Source organism: Rhinoderma darwinii, chromosome 2 (assembly GCF_050947455.1).
Source record: "Rhinoderma darwinii isolate aRhiDar2 chromosome 2, aRhiDar2.hap1, whole genome shotgun sequence".
Lineage (NCBI taxonomy): Eukaryota > Metazoa > Chordata > Amphibia > Anura > Rhinodermatidae > Rhinoderma > Rhinoderma darwinii.
In genome coordinates, this window is record NC_134688.1 from 40239995 (window position 1) to 40255407 (window position 15413).

Here is a 15413-nt window from a genome sequence, read left to right on the forward strand (position 1 = left end):
TATTGAAAAACCATTTTCACTCTGCAACATCACGTGCACACCAATTTCTGCCAATCACCTGTGGGGTTAATATGCTCACTACACCACTAGGTGAATACCTTGAGGGGTGTAGTTTCCAAAATGGGGTCACTTCTGGGGGGGATCCACTGTTTTAGTCCCACAGGGACTTTGCAAATGCGACATAGCGCCCAGAAACCAATCCAGCAAAATCTGTACTCCAAAATCCAAATGGCGCTCCTTCCCTTCTGTGCCCTACTCTGTGCCTAAACAGCAGTTTATGACCACATATGTGGTATTGTCATACACAGGAGAAGTTGCTTTACAAGTGTTGTGGTGCTCTTTTACATTTATTTGTTGAGAATATGAAACATTTTCAGCTAAAACTACGTCTTATTGAAGAAAAAGGATTTTTTTTATTTTCACTGCCCAATTCTAATAAAATCTATGAAACACCTGTGGGGTCAAAATGTTCACTACACCCCTAGATGAACTCCTCAAGGGGTGTAGTTTTGTGAATGGAATCACTTTTGGGGAGTTTCCACTGTACTGACACCTTAGGAGCTTTGCAAAAGTGACATGGTGTCAAGAAACCAATCCAGCAAAATCTGTGCTCCAAAAGCCAAATGGCACTCCTTCTCTTCTGATCCTTGCTGTGTGCCCAAACAGCAGTTTATAACCAAAAATGGGGTATTGCCGTACTCCCGAGAAGTTGCTTTACAAATGTTGGGTTTCTTTTATTCCTTTATTTGTTGAGAAAATGAAAAATGTTGAGCTAAAGCTACGTCTTATTGGAAAAAAAGGATTTTTTTTATCTTCACTGCCCAATTCTAATAAAATCTATGAAACCCCTGTGGGTTCAAAATGCTCACTACACCCCTAGATGAATTCTTCAAGGGGTGTAGTTTCCTAAATGGAGTCACTTTTTTGGTGTTTTCACTGTTTTGGTCCCTTAGGGGCTTTGCAAATGCGACGTGGTCTCCGCAAACCATTCCTGCTAAATTTGAGCTCCAAAAGCCAAATGGCGCTCTTTCCCTTCTAAGCTCCGCCGTGTGTCCAAAAAGCCATTTATGACCACATGCGGGGTATTGTTTTACTCGGGAGAAATTGCTTTACAAAAGTAGTGGTGCATTTTCTCCTTTTAGTCCTCGTGGAAATTAGAAAAAATTAGCTAAACCTACATTTTCTTTGAAAGAATGTAGATTTTCATTTTCACGGCCTACTTCCAATAATTTCTGCAAAAAACCTGCGGGGTCAAAATGCTCACTATACCCCTAGATAATTTCCTCAAGGGGTATAGTTTCCAAAATGGTGTCACTTTTGGGGGATTTCCACTGTTTTGGTGCCGCAAGAGCCTTTCAGATCCGACATGGAGCCTAAAATATTTTCTAATAAAAAGGAGGCCCCAAAATCCTCTAGGTGTTCCTTTGCTTCTGAGGCCGGTGCTTCAGTCCATTACCGCACTAGGGCCACATGTGGGGTATTTCTAAAAACTGCAGAATCTGGGCAATAGATATTGAGTTGCGTTTCTCTGGTAAAACTTTCTATGTTACAAAAAAAATAGATGAAAAATGAATTTCTGCAAAAAAAAAAAGAAATTTGAACATTTCACATCTAGTTTGCCTTAATTCCTGTGAAACATCTAAAGGGTTAAGAAACTTTCTAAATGCTGTTTTGAATACTTTGAGGGGTGAAGTTTTTAAAATGGGGTGACTTATCGAGGGTTTCTAATATATAAGGCCCTAAAATCCACTTCACATCTGAACTGGCCCCTGTAAAAATAGCCTTTTGAAATTTTCTTGAAAATGTGAGAAATTGCTGCTAAAGTTCTAAGCCTTGTGATGTCATAGAAAAATAAAAGGATGTTCAAAAAACGATGCCAATCTAAAGTAGACATATGGGTGATGTTAATTAGCAACAATTTTGTGTGGTATTACCATCTGTCTTACAAGCTGATACATATAAATTTAGAAAAATGCAAATTTTTGCAATTTTTCGCTACATTTTGGTGTTTTTCACAATTAAATACTTAATGTATCGAGCAAATTTTGCCAGTAACATAAAGTCCAATGTGTCACGAGAAAACAATCTCAGAATCGCTTGGATAGGTAAAAGCATTCCGGAGTTATTACCACATAAAGTGACACATGTCAGATTTGAAAAAACAGGCTGTGTCCTTAAGGGGTTAATGATCTCAAGGCAGCTGGGACCACAGTCACCAAGAAAACCATTGGTAACACATTACGCCGTAATGGATTAAAATCCTGCAGTGCCCGCAAGGTCCCCCTGCTCAAGAAGGCACATGTACAGGCCCGTCTGAAGTTTGCAAATGAACATCTGGATGATTCTGAGAGTGATTGGGAGAAGGTGCTGTGGTCAGATGAGACTAAAATTGAGCTCTTTGGCATTAACTCAACTCGCCGTGTTTGGAGGAAGAGAAATGCTGCCTATGACCCAAAGAACACCGTCCCCACTGTCAAGCATGGAGGTGGAAACATTATGTTTTGGGGGTGTTTCTCTGCTAAGGGCACAGGACTACTTCACCGCATCAATGGGAGAATGGATGGAGCCATGTACCGTCAAATCCTGAGTGACAACCTCCTTCCCTCCACCAGGACATTATAAATGGCTCGTGGCTGGGTCTTCCAGCACGACAATGACCCGAAACATACAGCCAAGGCAACAAAGGAGTGGCTCAAAAAGAAGCACATTAAGGTCATGGAGTGGCCTAGCCATCTCCAGACCTTAATCCCATCGAAAACTTATGGAGGGAGCTGAAGATCCGAGTTGCCAAGCGACAGCTTCGAAATCTTAATGATTTACAGATGATCTGCAAAGAGGAGTGGGCCAAAATTCCATCTAACATGTGTGCAAACCTCATCATCAACTACAAAAAACGTCTGACTGCTGTGCTTGCCAACAAGGGTTTTGCCACCAAGCATTAAGTCTTGTTTGCCAAAGGGATCAAATACTTATTTCTCTGTGCACAATGCAAATAAATATATATAATTTTGACCATGTGATTTTTTTTTTATATAATATATCTCTCACTGGTAAAATTAACCTAGCCTAAAAATTCTAGACTGTTCATGTCTTTGACAGTGGGCAAACTTACAAAATCAGCAAGGGATCAAATACTTATTTCCTTCACTGTACTTGTAGGGGGGTATTTTTGTACTATGTGTACCAATAAAATTCTATTTTATAATTGAAACAGTGTGAAATCAAGATGTTTCTTTTTGGTTTAATCCATTCTGTACTGCAAGTGAAGTTGCCCCTGAGCCTTGGGCGGTAACCAGTGTCGACACAAATCATCAGAAGGCATTTGCACGACATTGGGCTACGAGCCAGATGTCCAGCTATAGGTGTTACATTGACCGCACGCCACCGCTCTCAAAGCAATCATAGTGCACAGCAAGACGGCAATGGAGGCTGTATTGGAGGTCTATCCTCTTCAGTGATGAGTCCCGGAAGATCCTGGAAGACTCCAGGTGAGCTGCAGACGGGGCCCGTAATGTATTGTATTGTGCTGTCTGTGTTTGTAGTGGAGAGAGGAGAGGGGGGCCGTTAAATTACAGTCCCCCCCCTCCTCTCCACCGCAAACTGCACACTACAATACATTACAAATTGTGGGTCGCGACCCCCAGGGCGGTCGTGTGAGGACCTCCAGGGGGTCGCGAGTCACTCGCCGAGGTTCTGATTCCTGTTGAATTCAATGCTGGAGCAAGGAGCTGACGGCTCTTTTCTCCAGCATTCACTGTGCACTGAGCCATGAGCGGCTCGGTGCAGACAGGCGCGATGTAGTGACGTCATCGCACCAGTCTGCGCCGAGTCACACATAGCACAGATCAAAGGAGGAGAAGGATCCTCCACCTGCCGTAAGAACGGGGATAGGGAAGTAATTTTATTATTTTTCTATTATGCATGCATGGGGGGCATTATACTGTATGGGGGGATGATATTAGGGGGGGCATTATACTGTATGGAGGGCTGATAGGGGGGCATTATACTGTATGGGGGCTGATAGGGGGGCATTATACTGTATGGGGGCTGATAGGGGGGCATTATACTGTATGGGGGGCTGATAGGGGGGCATTATACTGTATGGGGGCATTATACTGTATGGGGGCTGACAGGGGGCATTATACTGTATGGGGGTCTGATATGAGGGGGGCATTATACTGTATAGGAGGCTGATATGAGGGGGCATTATGCTATGGGGGGCATTATACTGTGGAGGCAGCTATGGGGGGCATTATATTGTGGAGGCAACTAAGGGGGACGTTATACTGTGTGGGGGCAGCTATGGGGGCTGTTGAGCAAGGCTACTGGGCATAGGCACATGCAGGGGTCTAGTGGTGTTGGGGAGGGGTAGGGGGGCCCAAGCTGAATTCTTGCACCATGGCCCATAAGCCTTTAGCTACGCCCCTGATCCTGTGATTTCCACAAATCCAAAACCTTTCCTTCTTAGTGTTGCAATTTCAATATTGAGGAGTGTATATGTATATACAGTACATGAGTCTATTTTGTATATGTGTGTTTGCTTGTGTGTTTATGAATGTGTATATGTGAGAGTATTTTATATATGTGTGTTTGCTTGTTGATATACTTGTGGGTGTGGATGTGTGTGTATTAATGATTGTAATTAAGTATTTCCGTATATATGTGAGCGTATTTTGTATATCTGTATGTTTGCTTGTTGGTATACGTGTGTGTGTGTGTGTGTGTGTGTGTGTGTGTGTGTGTATGTGTGTGTCTTCACACCTGTAGCTAGTAAATTCCATTGCAGTATCCAATGTAATTGAGTAAATGCATACTATGATACTGTACAAAGTCCAACATATAATACAATAAACAGTGTATACATGATAATGTTATATAATGCAGTACAACACAAAGTATGATAATATAGACATGTGTGCAATAGGAAAACAAAAGGAAATTGTAATTATGTTAGGAAAATAGTAGATACTAAATGCAATGTAAGGCTCTAAAGGGTAAGGCTGGGTTCACACGACCTATTTTCAGATGTAAACGAGGCGTATTATGCCTCGTTTTACGTCTGAAAATAGGGCTACAATACGTGGGCAAACATCTGCCCATTCATTTGAATGGGTTTGCCGACGTACTGTGCAGACGACCTGTAATTTACGCGTCGTCGTTTGACAGCTGTCAAACGACGACGCGTAAATTGACTGCCTCGGCAAAGAAGTGCAGGGCACTTCTTTGCAACGTAATTTGAGCCGTTCTTCATTGAACTCAATGAAGAGCAGCTCAAGATTTACGAGCGTCTCAGACGCCTCGTATATTACGAGGAGGAGCATTTACGGCTGAAACGAGGCAGCTGTTTTCTCCTGAAAACAGTCTGTCTTTTCAGACGTAAAAGCCTCTCATCGTGTGCACATACCCTTAACCAAAAGTCAGAAAGAGCAGCCATATATCCTGTACATAATATCTAATAAACTGAGCAAAGCGCAAAAAGTAGTAATAAAAAGTTGTTGTAGCAATGGACAAGCTCTGGGCATAGAAATCTGTACGCAGCTCGTTCCCAAAATCACTGAGAGGAAGTTTGATACACAAATCTCCATACAGTCCGGCCCTAATATTACCTCCCGGACAAACCCTTCACACCCCATGAACTATGAAAAACTACAGTAATCCTGGGAGAAAAGTCCAGAGAGAGAAGATGAATTAATAAATGGGTGAGGAGGGAGGAGTTAAACATGGGAGGAGTATATTATGCAAATCATGGGGAACGGGGCAAATGCAAACAAGGAAAAATACATTGAATGGGAAGACTGTGATGCAGCGGTGCTGAACGGCACTTTAAAGGTCTTGTGTACATTTAAAGGGGCAGTGTAGAATTAAAAGAAAGGGTCTGCTTATTCTTCCAAAAGTAGCTCCTCTCTTCTGCACAGGCCGAATCTGGTATTGCAGCTTATCTCCATTTACTTTAATGCTGCTCAGCTGCAATACCAACCCATAGAAAAGAGTGGCACTGTTTTTGGTAAAAAGACAGACCCTTTTTTCTAATCTCTGACAACCCCAATAAGTTCTTGTTTGTGTCCCTGAGTCCTTACATCAGGATCCACAGCAGAAAGAAGAACCGTTTTTTCACATAAAGCTGCTCTATAAATGGGATAGAACCGCATTGATAAAACATCTGAAAACTGCACGCATCTTTCCTGCGCTGTTGTGCATTTTTTATGAGGTTAAATTTTTCACTGTAACCACATCATTTTTTTTTACCAAATTACAGTACAAATAGATGCGGTTTTCGGATGCAAATTTTCTATGCAGTTTTAAATGTGTCAGGACATGGGTGGCCTCGCCCCTTCTGCTAAGCCCCACCCAATTGAAAAAAATAAATCTGAGAGCGCTGGAAAATGGTAAAAAGTTGTCAATTATAGCACAATTTTGGCTTGATCTATTATTTGCAACTTTTTGGCGTAAACCTTTTAATAAATATTCCCCATTGTCTGTGGTTCGGTGACATCACAGGTTCCTATCTTCTAATATTTGGAACCCCCGACATTGCTGAGACTCCCTTTATTAACTCAGAATATATATTAAATCAGACAACCCCTGTAAGACACATCGATGGTTATGTGGTGACCTCTATAAACTATTGGTTCAAAGACCTGACATCAATCTCTTAGTTTACTCATTTCTGTCATGATGGTCCAATTGTTTCAGTCCAATCGAAATTGGTTCCACCAGCCTGAAGAATATCTTGGATCTGCACCAACATAATTCTTGGGGACTTAGTTAAAGGGGTTGTCCACTACAGGACAACTAATGACCTATCCATCTGATAGGTCATCAGTACATGATCTGTGGGGGTCCGACATCCGGACCCCGCACCATTAAGCCGCTCCGGCTGCCTCCGAGCACCGGATGTACATGTCGAAAACAGTTGGCTCTGGCTCAAGTGAATAAGAGCAGGGCTGCAGTTCGGCAGCACGGCCGCTATGCTATGTACGGAGCCCACGGCTTCCTGCTCCGTACATAGCATAATGTGCCATAACATCTGGTGCCCGGTGGCAGCCGAAGCCGCACCCATGATATACTGATGATAAATACCCATGATATACTGATGATATATACCCATGATATACTGATGACCTATGCGGTGGATAGGTCATCAGTTGTTCAGTAGTGGACTACCCCTTTAAGGACATTGATCTCTAACCTGTGGCTCTCCAGCTGTTGAAAAACTACAACTCTCAACAAACTGGAAAACCGCAGGATTAGGCTATAAATTGACCAAAAATGTTTCATTTGGGACTAGGCAAAAAGTCATTCATACAATTTTTCATGATCATGACCAAAGATCATTGCATGTTTGGGATAATAGGACGAACCATCTGATAAAAAGACAAAAAATTTGTCAGGTGGTCCATGCCCACCCGATGTTTTTGTAGGTCACTGTGCCGTTAGTATGTGGAGTTGGGTGGTGGTGACATTAAGTATACACTGCAGATGACACGAGTAGCACTCAGTATATAATGAGCCCGGCTCCATCCCTTCATTATCCTCCCCTTATCTCTCATTTCCCTGCTCTTTGAAGACAAAAGGGGGGATGTAAGTGTCGGCCCTTCTCTTTTTTCATCCTGCCAACACTTGATCACAACCTACACAAATTGTATATTCCCCAATATCTCCAGCCATATGCTGTACACAAATTGCTCACGGTAATAGTAGACCACGGCTGTCAGAGGTTCCCCCCCCCCCCATGCCATATCATCTAATTCCCATCCTCCATACATCATATTCCTTTACACCTCCTGCGGTATTCCTATGGATCGCTTATATTCGGTCCACATGGAAAGGGAAAAATCTTGGATTATACAATATACTAAATATATATATAAGCATGTGGTACTACAGGACTGAACGTTTGCCCATTTCTGACGTAACAACGTATATATTGGATAGTGTTACTATGGCAATAAAGAATTCTATACAGAAATCCCGATCCTATAAGTACGCGTAAGTCCTGTATAGCCGTCCGTCTACATATTTATCACATGGAGAGAAGATACAGCATATACGTGCACTGCGTGTCGTCTTACCATACACCATTATTACATATGTGCTATAAGGACAGAGGACATCCTATACACATATATCTAATGTATGGCTTAGAATATAACACTATATATATGGAGAATTCCTGCACTGATCGTTCAATCTATAGGCAATGCGAAGTGTCGAGTAGATATGACCACAGTGTGTGACTGGCATATGCCGGTGGGCGCTGTGGCATTACTGATCAGCATATGGCTAATGACAGGCTGGCCAAGTGTCACTCATCTGCACTAAACGCCTGCCATCCATTGGAGGACAAGTCAGTCCTTGTGCCCTGTGCATAGGAATCTCCTTCATTAATCGTCTCCTGCCAGCACCAGGTGCCAATGATCACATCCACGTCCCCCGATCGTCACCCCTGTCTCCCACCCGCACAGGATCAGACATGCAGGTCTCCCCTTATTTACCGTGGGAGAAGTCAGTTTCCTGATGCTCTCTCCCAGAGAGTCCAGGTTCACCCGTCTCCTCCTGGTGGCTCTCCTGGGGCCAGGAACCGGCTGTGGGTGCTGATCCTGAGACCCTGTGGGGCTTTTGCTCCCATTCCAGCACATCCGAGCCAAGGGGCATTCTGGTTCTTCCTCCGGGCTGGTCTCAAGATAGTCAGATCCCAGTGAGCTGAACGATTCAGAAGAGATCTTCCTCCTGGACATGCTGAGGCTTGGTAAATCACCATGAGACGCTGCGCTATGCCGGGCAGGAAGGAGCGGAGAGCATGCTGTGGTACTAACTAAGCCAACGTCCAGCTTGTCATTTATATAGCGGCGCCGTGCTGAGCTGTCCTTGTACGTATCTGCCTCTTAACACCCCCCTGCGTCCCTTTTGTTTCTCTCTCTTCTCCTTTTGTTTCCCTCTCTTCTCCTTTGGTTCCCCCCTTTTGTTTCCCTCTCTTCTCCTTTGGTTTGCTTGTCTGTGGCGTGCGCTGCGGCACCGCAGGCGGCAGAGCTCTGTGCTGTGTGCGTGGATCTCGCTGCTCCTCTTTCCCTCTGTGTTTTTAAAGCTGACGCTCTTGCCTCGCTCACCCCTTCGCTCTTTTATTTTTTTTCCCAGGCTGCTGCATTTCTCCGCTGCTCCTCCAGTCATCATCACGTGCTCTTCGCCCCTGTCACCAGCATGACACACTTTCCCAGGACTCGGGAAGCCCCCCTAGGTCTGTGGCTTTCCATTTGCCTGAGAAACATGATGAAGAACAAGGTTCTGTCATCAAATCACTGCGCTATATGAAAATGAACCCTGTGGATTTGAGGCACATGCGGATGTAGCAGAGCTGAGTTTGTCATTTAACTCTTTAGGGCTGTATAGTTTGAGCACTCTTAGGTCAGATAGTAAGGGTATGTTCACACGCAAACTCAAAAACGTCTGAAAATATGGAGATGTTTTCAAGCGAAAACAGCTCCTGATTTTCAGACGTTTTTGTAGGAACTCGCGTTTTTCGTGGTGTATTTTACGGCCGTTTTTGGAGCTGTTTTTCAATGCAGTCAATGATAAACTCCTCCAAAAACGTCCCAAGAAGTGACATGCACTTCTTTTTTTACGAGCCGTCATTTTACGCGCCTTATTTTGACAGCGATGCGTAAAATTACACCTCGTGGGAACAGAACACCGTAAAACCCATTGAAAGCAATGGGCAGATGTTTGTAGGCGTATTAGGGGCATTTTTTTAGGCGTAATTCAAGGTGTAAAACGCCTGAATTATATCTGAATACAGTGCGTGTGAACATACCCTAAGGCTATGTTCACACAGAGTTTTTGGACAAGTTTTTTTACGCGGAAACCGCGCCGAAAAAACTCATCAAAAACGGCCCTAAAATGCCTCCAATTGATTTCAATGGGAGACGGGGGCGGTTTTCTCCCGCGAGCGGTAAAACCGTCTCGCGGGAGAAAGAAGGGACCTGCCCTATCTTCAGGCGTTTATGCCTCTGACCTCCCATTGACTTCAATGGGAGGCAGAGAAAGTGTATTTTGCATTTTTATGCCCGCGGCGGTCAATGGCCGCGGGCGAAAAACGCTGCAAAAATCGGCGTACAGGAAGAGAAAAATATGCCTCAAACTTCCAAACTGAATTTTAAGGCAGAAATTCCGCCTGCAAAAACCTCTGTGTGAACATCGCCTAAGAAAGTAGGTTTTCCACATTGTGATACCAGGATGGGTTGTAATGACAAACTCGGATTGTATTACTACATTTAACAAACTGAGCTCTGCTATATCTGTATGTCTGGGGTTTTACATTTTATAAAGATACATGAAGAGGCGACTGCCATCAACTCACTGCGCTACATAGAAATAAACCGTACAGCTGTGCATTAGAGGCACATACAGATGTAGCAGAGCTGAATCTGCCATTTAGTTTTTGGGGTTGCATAGTTTGAGCAGTGTGATAACTCGCTTAGTTAAGACAGTGAGACAGTAGGATAGTCCACAATTTGATACCAGGATGGATTGTGATTAATGACAAACTCCTTATTACTTACATTTGATAAACTCAGCTCTGCTACATCTGTATGCATCAGGTTTTACATTTTCCTAAAGAAACATGATGAGAATAATCTCCTGCCATCGAATCACTGCGCTGTATGAAATGAACCCTCAAGCTGTGCATTAGAGGCACATACAGATGTAGGAGAGCTGAATTTGTAATTTAACTCTTTGGGGGCTGCATAGCTTGAGCATCTTGATAACCTACATTGTGATACCAGAAGAGATTAATGACAAACTCAGCCCTGCTACATCTGTGTGAGGTTTCACATTTTACTAAAGAAACATGATGAAGAACAAGGGTCTGCCATCAAATCACTTTGCATTATAGAAATGTCTCCTACAGCTCTAGTTTATGGGCACAAACAGATGCAGCAGAGTTGAATTTGTCATTTAACTCTTTGGAGCTGAATAGTTTGAGCATCTTTAAACTCTCTTAGTTAAGATAGTTAGATAGTAGGTTAATCCATATTGTGATATCAGGATGGATTGTGAGTAACGACAAACTCTTGTACATTTAACAAACTCAGCTCTCCTACATCTGTATGTGTGAGGTTTCACATTTTACTAAAGAAACATGATGAGAATAAGCTTCTGTCATCAAATCACTTTGCTTTATAGAAATAATTCCTTAAATTATAGTTATGGGGCACAAACAGATGCAGCAGAGCTGAATTGGTCATTACATTTTTGAAGGGCTGTGTAGTTTGGCCATTGTGATAACTTGAGCTTTGGTAATGTGTCAGATTGTGATATGAGGATCAGTTGTGCCAGATGACAAATGCTACTCTGCTACATCTGAAACTCAGTTGATTTATATCTCTTTGTCAGAGGGTTTGCATTTGCCAGAGAAACATGATGAAGAACAAGATTCTGCAATCACTGCGCTACATGGAAATGACTCCTTACAGCTGTGGTCTATAGGCACATACAGATGTAGCAGAGCTGAATATGTCATTGAACTCTTTGGGTCTATACAGTTTGAGCATCATGATAACTAGGTTGAGATGAACTAGTCTAGTAGTTGTACCCAGACATAACATACAGTGATATCCCGATGAGTTGTGCAGAGTTACAAACCTGGTGCGACTATGGATGACAAACTCAGATCCACTACATCTGTTTGTGTAAGACTTTGCATTTGGCCAAAAAAACATGATAAAGAACAAGCGTCTGCAATGGAATAGCTGCGCTTTATGAAATGTCTCCTTACAGCTCTGGTCTACTGGCACTTAAAGATGTAGCAGAGCTGAATTTGTCGTTTTACTCTTTGGGTCAGCCTACAGTAGTTGAAGTATTGTGATAAATCTGAGTTAAGATGAACTTGTAGGTTTACACACCCATAACAAACCCGTGATATTTCAGGACTACTACAAATCCGACAAACAGCCCCTCCACATCATTTATTCTGTACGTCTAAGGCTTGGATTTGGCAAAAAAAAATATGAAGAACAAACCTCTAGAATCAAATGACTGCACTTTATGGTAATGAATTCTTGTGATATACAGCAACAAACAGATGTAGTAGGGCTGAGTTTGTCATTTAGCTCATTGTGGCTGCATAGTTTGGGCATTGTGATAACTCTCTGAATCAGGATGCCGCAGGTTTACCCACAGATAGCAAATTATGATATAAGGAATTCTTGTGCCAGATACAAATGGTGCAGTCCTGCACCTGACAAACTCAGCTCTTCTACATCTGTATGTCTGAGGCTTTGAATTTGCCAAAGAAGAATGATGAAGAACGAGCCCCTAGAATCAAATCCCTGCACTTTATGATATTTACTAAGAACCTCATGTGTCTACATTTTTTCAATATTGCTGAGCCGCAATAGATGAAGTATAGCAGGGGATGTGCGGTCCAGGTTTGCTTCTCTCTTTATGATAACATTATTTAACTCGCACGGTGAACGCCGTAAGAAGAAGAATTGTAAATGCCAGAATCGCTGTTTTTCGGTTATCTTAGCAATAAAAAAAATTGTAATAAAAAGTGATCAAAAAGTTGTGTGTACCAAAAAATGGCACCAAGAAAAGCTACAGCTCGTCCCGCAAAAAATAAGCCCTCACACCGCACAATCAAGGAAAACGAAAAAAGTCATGACTTTCAGAATGTGGCGACACAAACAGTTTTTTGTTTAACAAATAATATATATTTGGTATCGCCGTAATCGTATTGACCCACAGAATAATACTGGTGTCGTCTTATGCGGCTGAGGGGCTTTTGGGCCCCCTCAGACTTAAGGGCCCGGGTGCGACTGCTACCTATGCACCCCCTATAGCTACGCCCCTGAACCCCGCTTCATTGTCGCTGCTTGTGCTGTACCCATACCCCCCAACCCTCCCGGATTCAACAAGACAGTCCCAGATTTTGGGCGGTGTCCCGCTGTCCCGGGCAGCCGGTGTCAACTGCATCTGCGTTGTCAGGACATAGATACAGTTGAACCCAATGCTGAAGCAAGGAACCGTCAGCTCCCTGCTTCAGCATTAGTACAGAGCTATACTACATCTGTCACAGCTGATTGCAGAAATGTGGCTTGGTGAATTCCTTTCTACTTCTCCTCTCATCAAGTAATAGACATGCTCAGAGCTGATGGCCTGACCTGTGATTAGGAAGACATTGTATTCTCGTAATTAGTGTCATGGCATTAGGAGGTTTCTGTCAGGGAGGCAGATGGACCATATTCCCTAGGTTGTAATATAACATTAGTCGGGGGTGTAAGCACCTTGGAGCGCCCTGATGGCAACATGCAGTATTCAGAGGCGTAGCTAGGTTCTCCAGCACCTGGGGCAAAGATTCAGTGTGCTCCGCACCCAACCTCTTTCCCGACATCTCCTTCCCCCTTGCCATGTTTGTTTTCTCTACCAATCAATGAGGTGTAATTTTTTTTCTAATTTTTTTTTATGTAACTCGAGCATTAAGCCATTTGTACATTTTTCAAGCAATATAGTTCTATGTACAACACCAGAACCAAGCTCATTACATATATACAGCACCAGAACAAAGCTCATTACATATATACAGCACCAGAACCAAGCTCATTACATATATACGGCATCAGAACCAAGCTCAGTACATAAGTACAGCACCAGAACAAAGCTCATTACATGTATACAGCACCAGAACAAAGCTCAGTACATATATACAGCACCAGAACAAAACTAATTTCATACATGCAGCACCAGAACAAAGCTCAGTACATATATACAGCACCAGAACAAAGCTCAGTGCACATATACAGCATCAGAACAAAGATCAGTGCATATATACAGTACTAAATCCAAGATCAGTACATATATACAGTGCCAAAACCAAGCTCAGTACATGTATACAGTGCCAGAACAAAGCTCAGCACATATATACAGTGCCAGAACCAAGATCAGTACATATATACAGCACCAGAACAAAGCTGAGTACATAAATACAACACCAGCACAAATACAGCTCAATTTAGTGCAACCCCTGCTGTATAGGTTTGCAGTAAATTGTGGTAAGGATATGCTCGGAGATACTGTTTCACAAAAAAAAACAACATACCTCCTATCATCTCACTGCAGATCATACAGTGACTACAGTACTGATTAGAGGCAGGATAAACATTTACATTAAGTGACTCGCAGGTGACGTCACGTTCTAGTTCTTTTTCTCTTTTCTCCATCCGATCCAGACCTCTATGATGACTTCTCCCGGCCACAGCTCATTTCTGCAGTTTGCAACTCATATGTCTTCAGCTTCTCACGTTTCAAACATTTCTGCACCTATAAATAAAGATAAAGTTCTCATAATGCCACACACTTTGCCACTAAATATAATAGCGCCATACACTGCACCTCTAATTATAATACCACCATACACTGTGTCCAGCACACACACCGTGCCCCCTTTAGATAGTGAACCCCATAGAGACCCCTGTAGTGCCCTACATAGATCCCCCTGTAGATAGTGACCCCCATGGAGCCCCTGTAGATAGTGCCCACATATAGCCAACCCTGTAGATAGGGCCCTACATATAGCCCCCCTGTATATAGTGCCCCACATATAGCCCCCTCTGAAAATAGTGCCCACATATAGCCCCCCTGTAGATAGTGCTCCACATATAGCCCACCCCTGTATATAGTGTCCAACATATAGCCCACCCCTGTAGATAACGCCCTACATATATCTCCCCCTATAAATAGTGCTCCACATATAGCCCACATCTGCATATAGTGCCTCACATATAGCTCCCCTACAGTGCTCCACATATAGCCCACCCCTGTATATAGCCCCTGCACTGAGGATAGAGCCCCCCTTGTAGATAATGTCACTCACATTTTTATTAGGATAAAAAAACAAAAACTTTACATACTTACCTTAATCCCGTTCCCGCACCCTCCGGTGGCAATGCAGACCTGCTCTCTTCTGAACAGGTCTGCTGGGGTTGAACTTGCATCTATAATAGGTGCTGATTGGCAGGGCTCTATGTCAATCAGTGCCTTTCCACGGCGCAAGCGGCGCAAAGAAGTAATTGCGCCGCTTGAGTTGTTAAAAGGCGCTGAACGGCCGGACAGGGAACGTACCCCGGCCGACTCCCCGTCTATAGTGCAGGAGGGGGTGGTGGCGGCGACTAGTTTCAGTGGCGCCGCCGCACCTCAGAGAGGCAGCAGGCCGCTGTCATGGACGGTGCGGCCCTGGTGCCACCCTAACCTTCCCTCTTAGTTGTGCCCAGGGCACATGCCCCGCCTGCCCCCCCCCCTAGCTACGCCCCTGCGGCATTACAGGAGCATGTAATATGCATGCAGGCAGCTGCTGGATCAGGCCCCAGTCGAAGGAATGAACCGATGTAATGCATATAGTGTTTTATAACACCAAGTAT

The 15413-nt window shown here is 43.5% G+C and overlaps 1 protein-coding gene across 1 annotated transcript in view; it reads right to left on the bottom strand.

The window, feature by feature from the left end:
- The window catches only part of GUCY1A2 (guanylate cyclase 1 soluble subunit alpha 2), a 242765-nt gene extending 233469 nt beyond the window's left edge, over positions 1-9296 (bottom strand). The window contains exon 1 of the mRNA XM_075851584.1: positions 8496-9296. Within this exon, the coding sequence (XP_075707699.1) occupies positions 8496-8738 (243 nt within the window). The 5' untranslated portion in view covers positions 8739-9296. The remainder of the gene's footprint in view (positions 1-8495) is intronic.
- Between the last annotated feature and the right edge of the window lie 6117 nt (positions 9297-15413).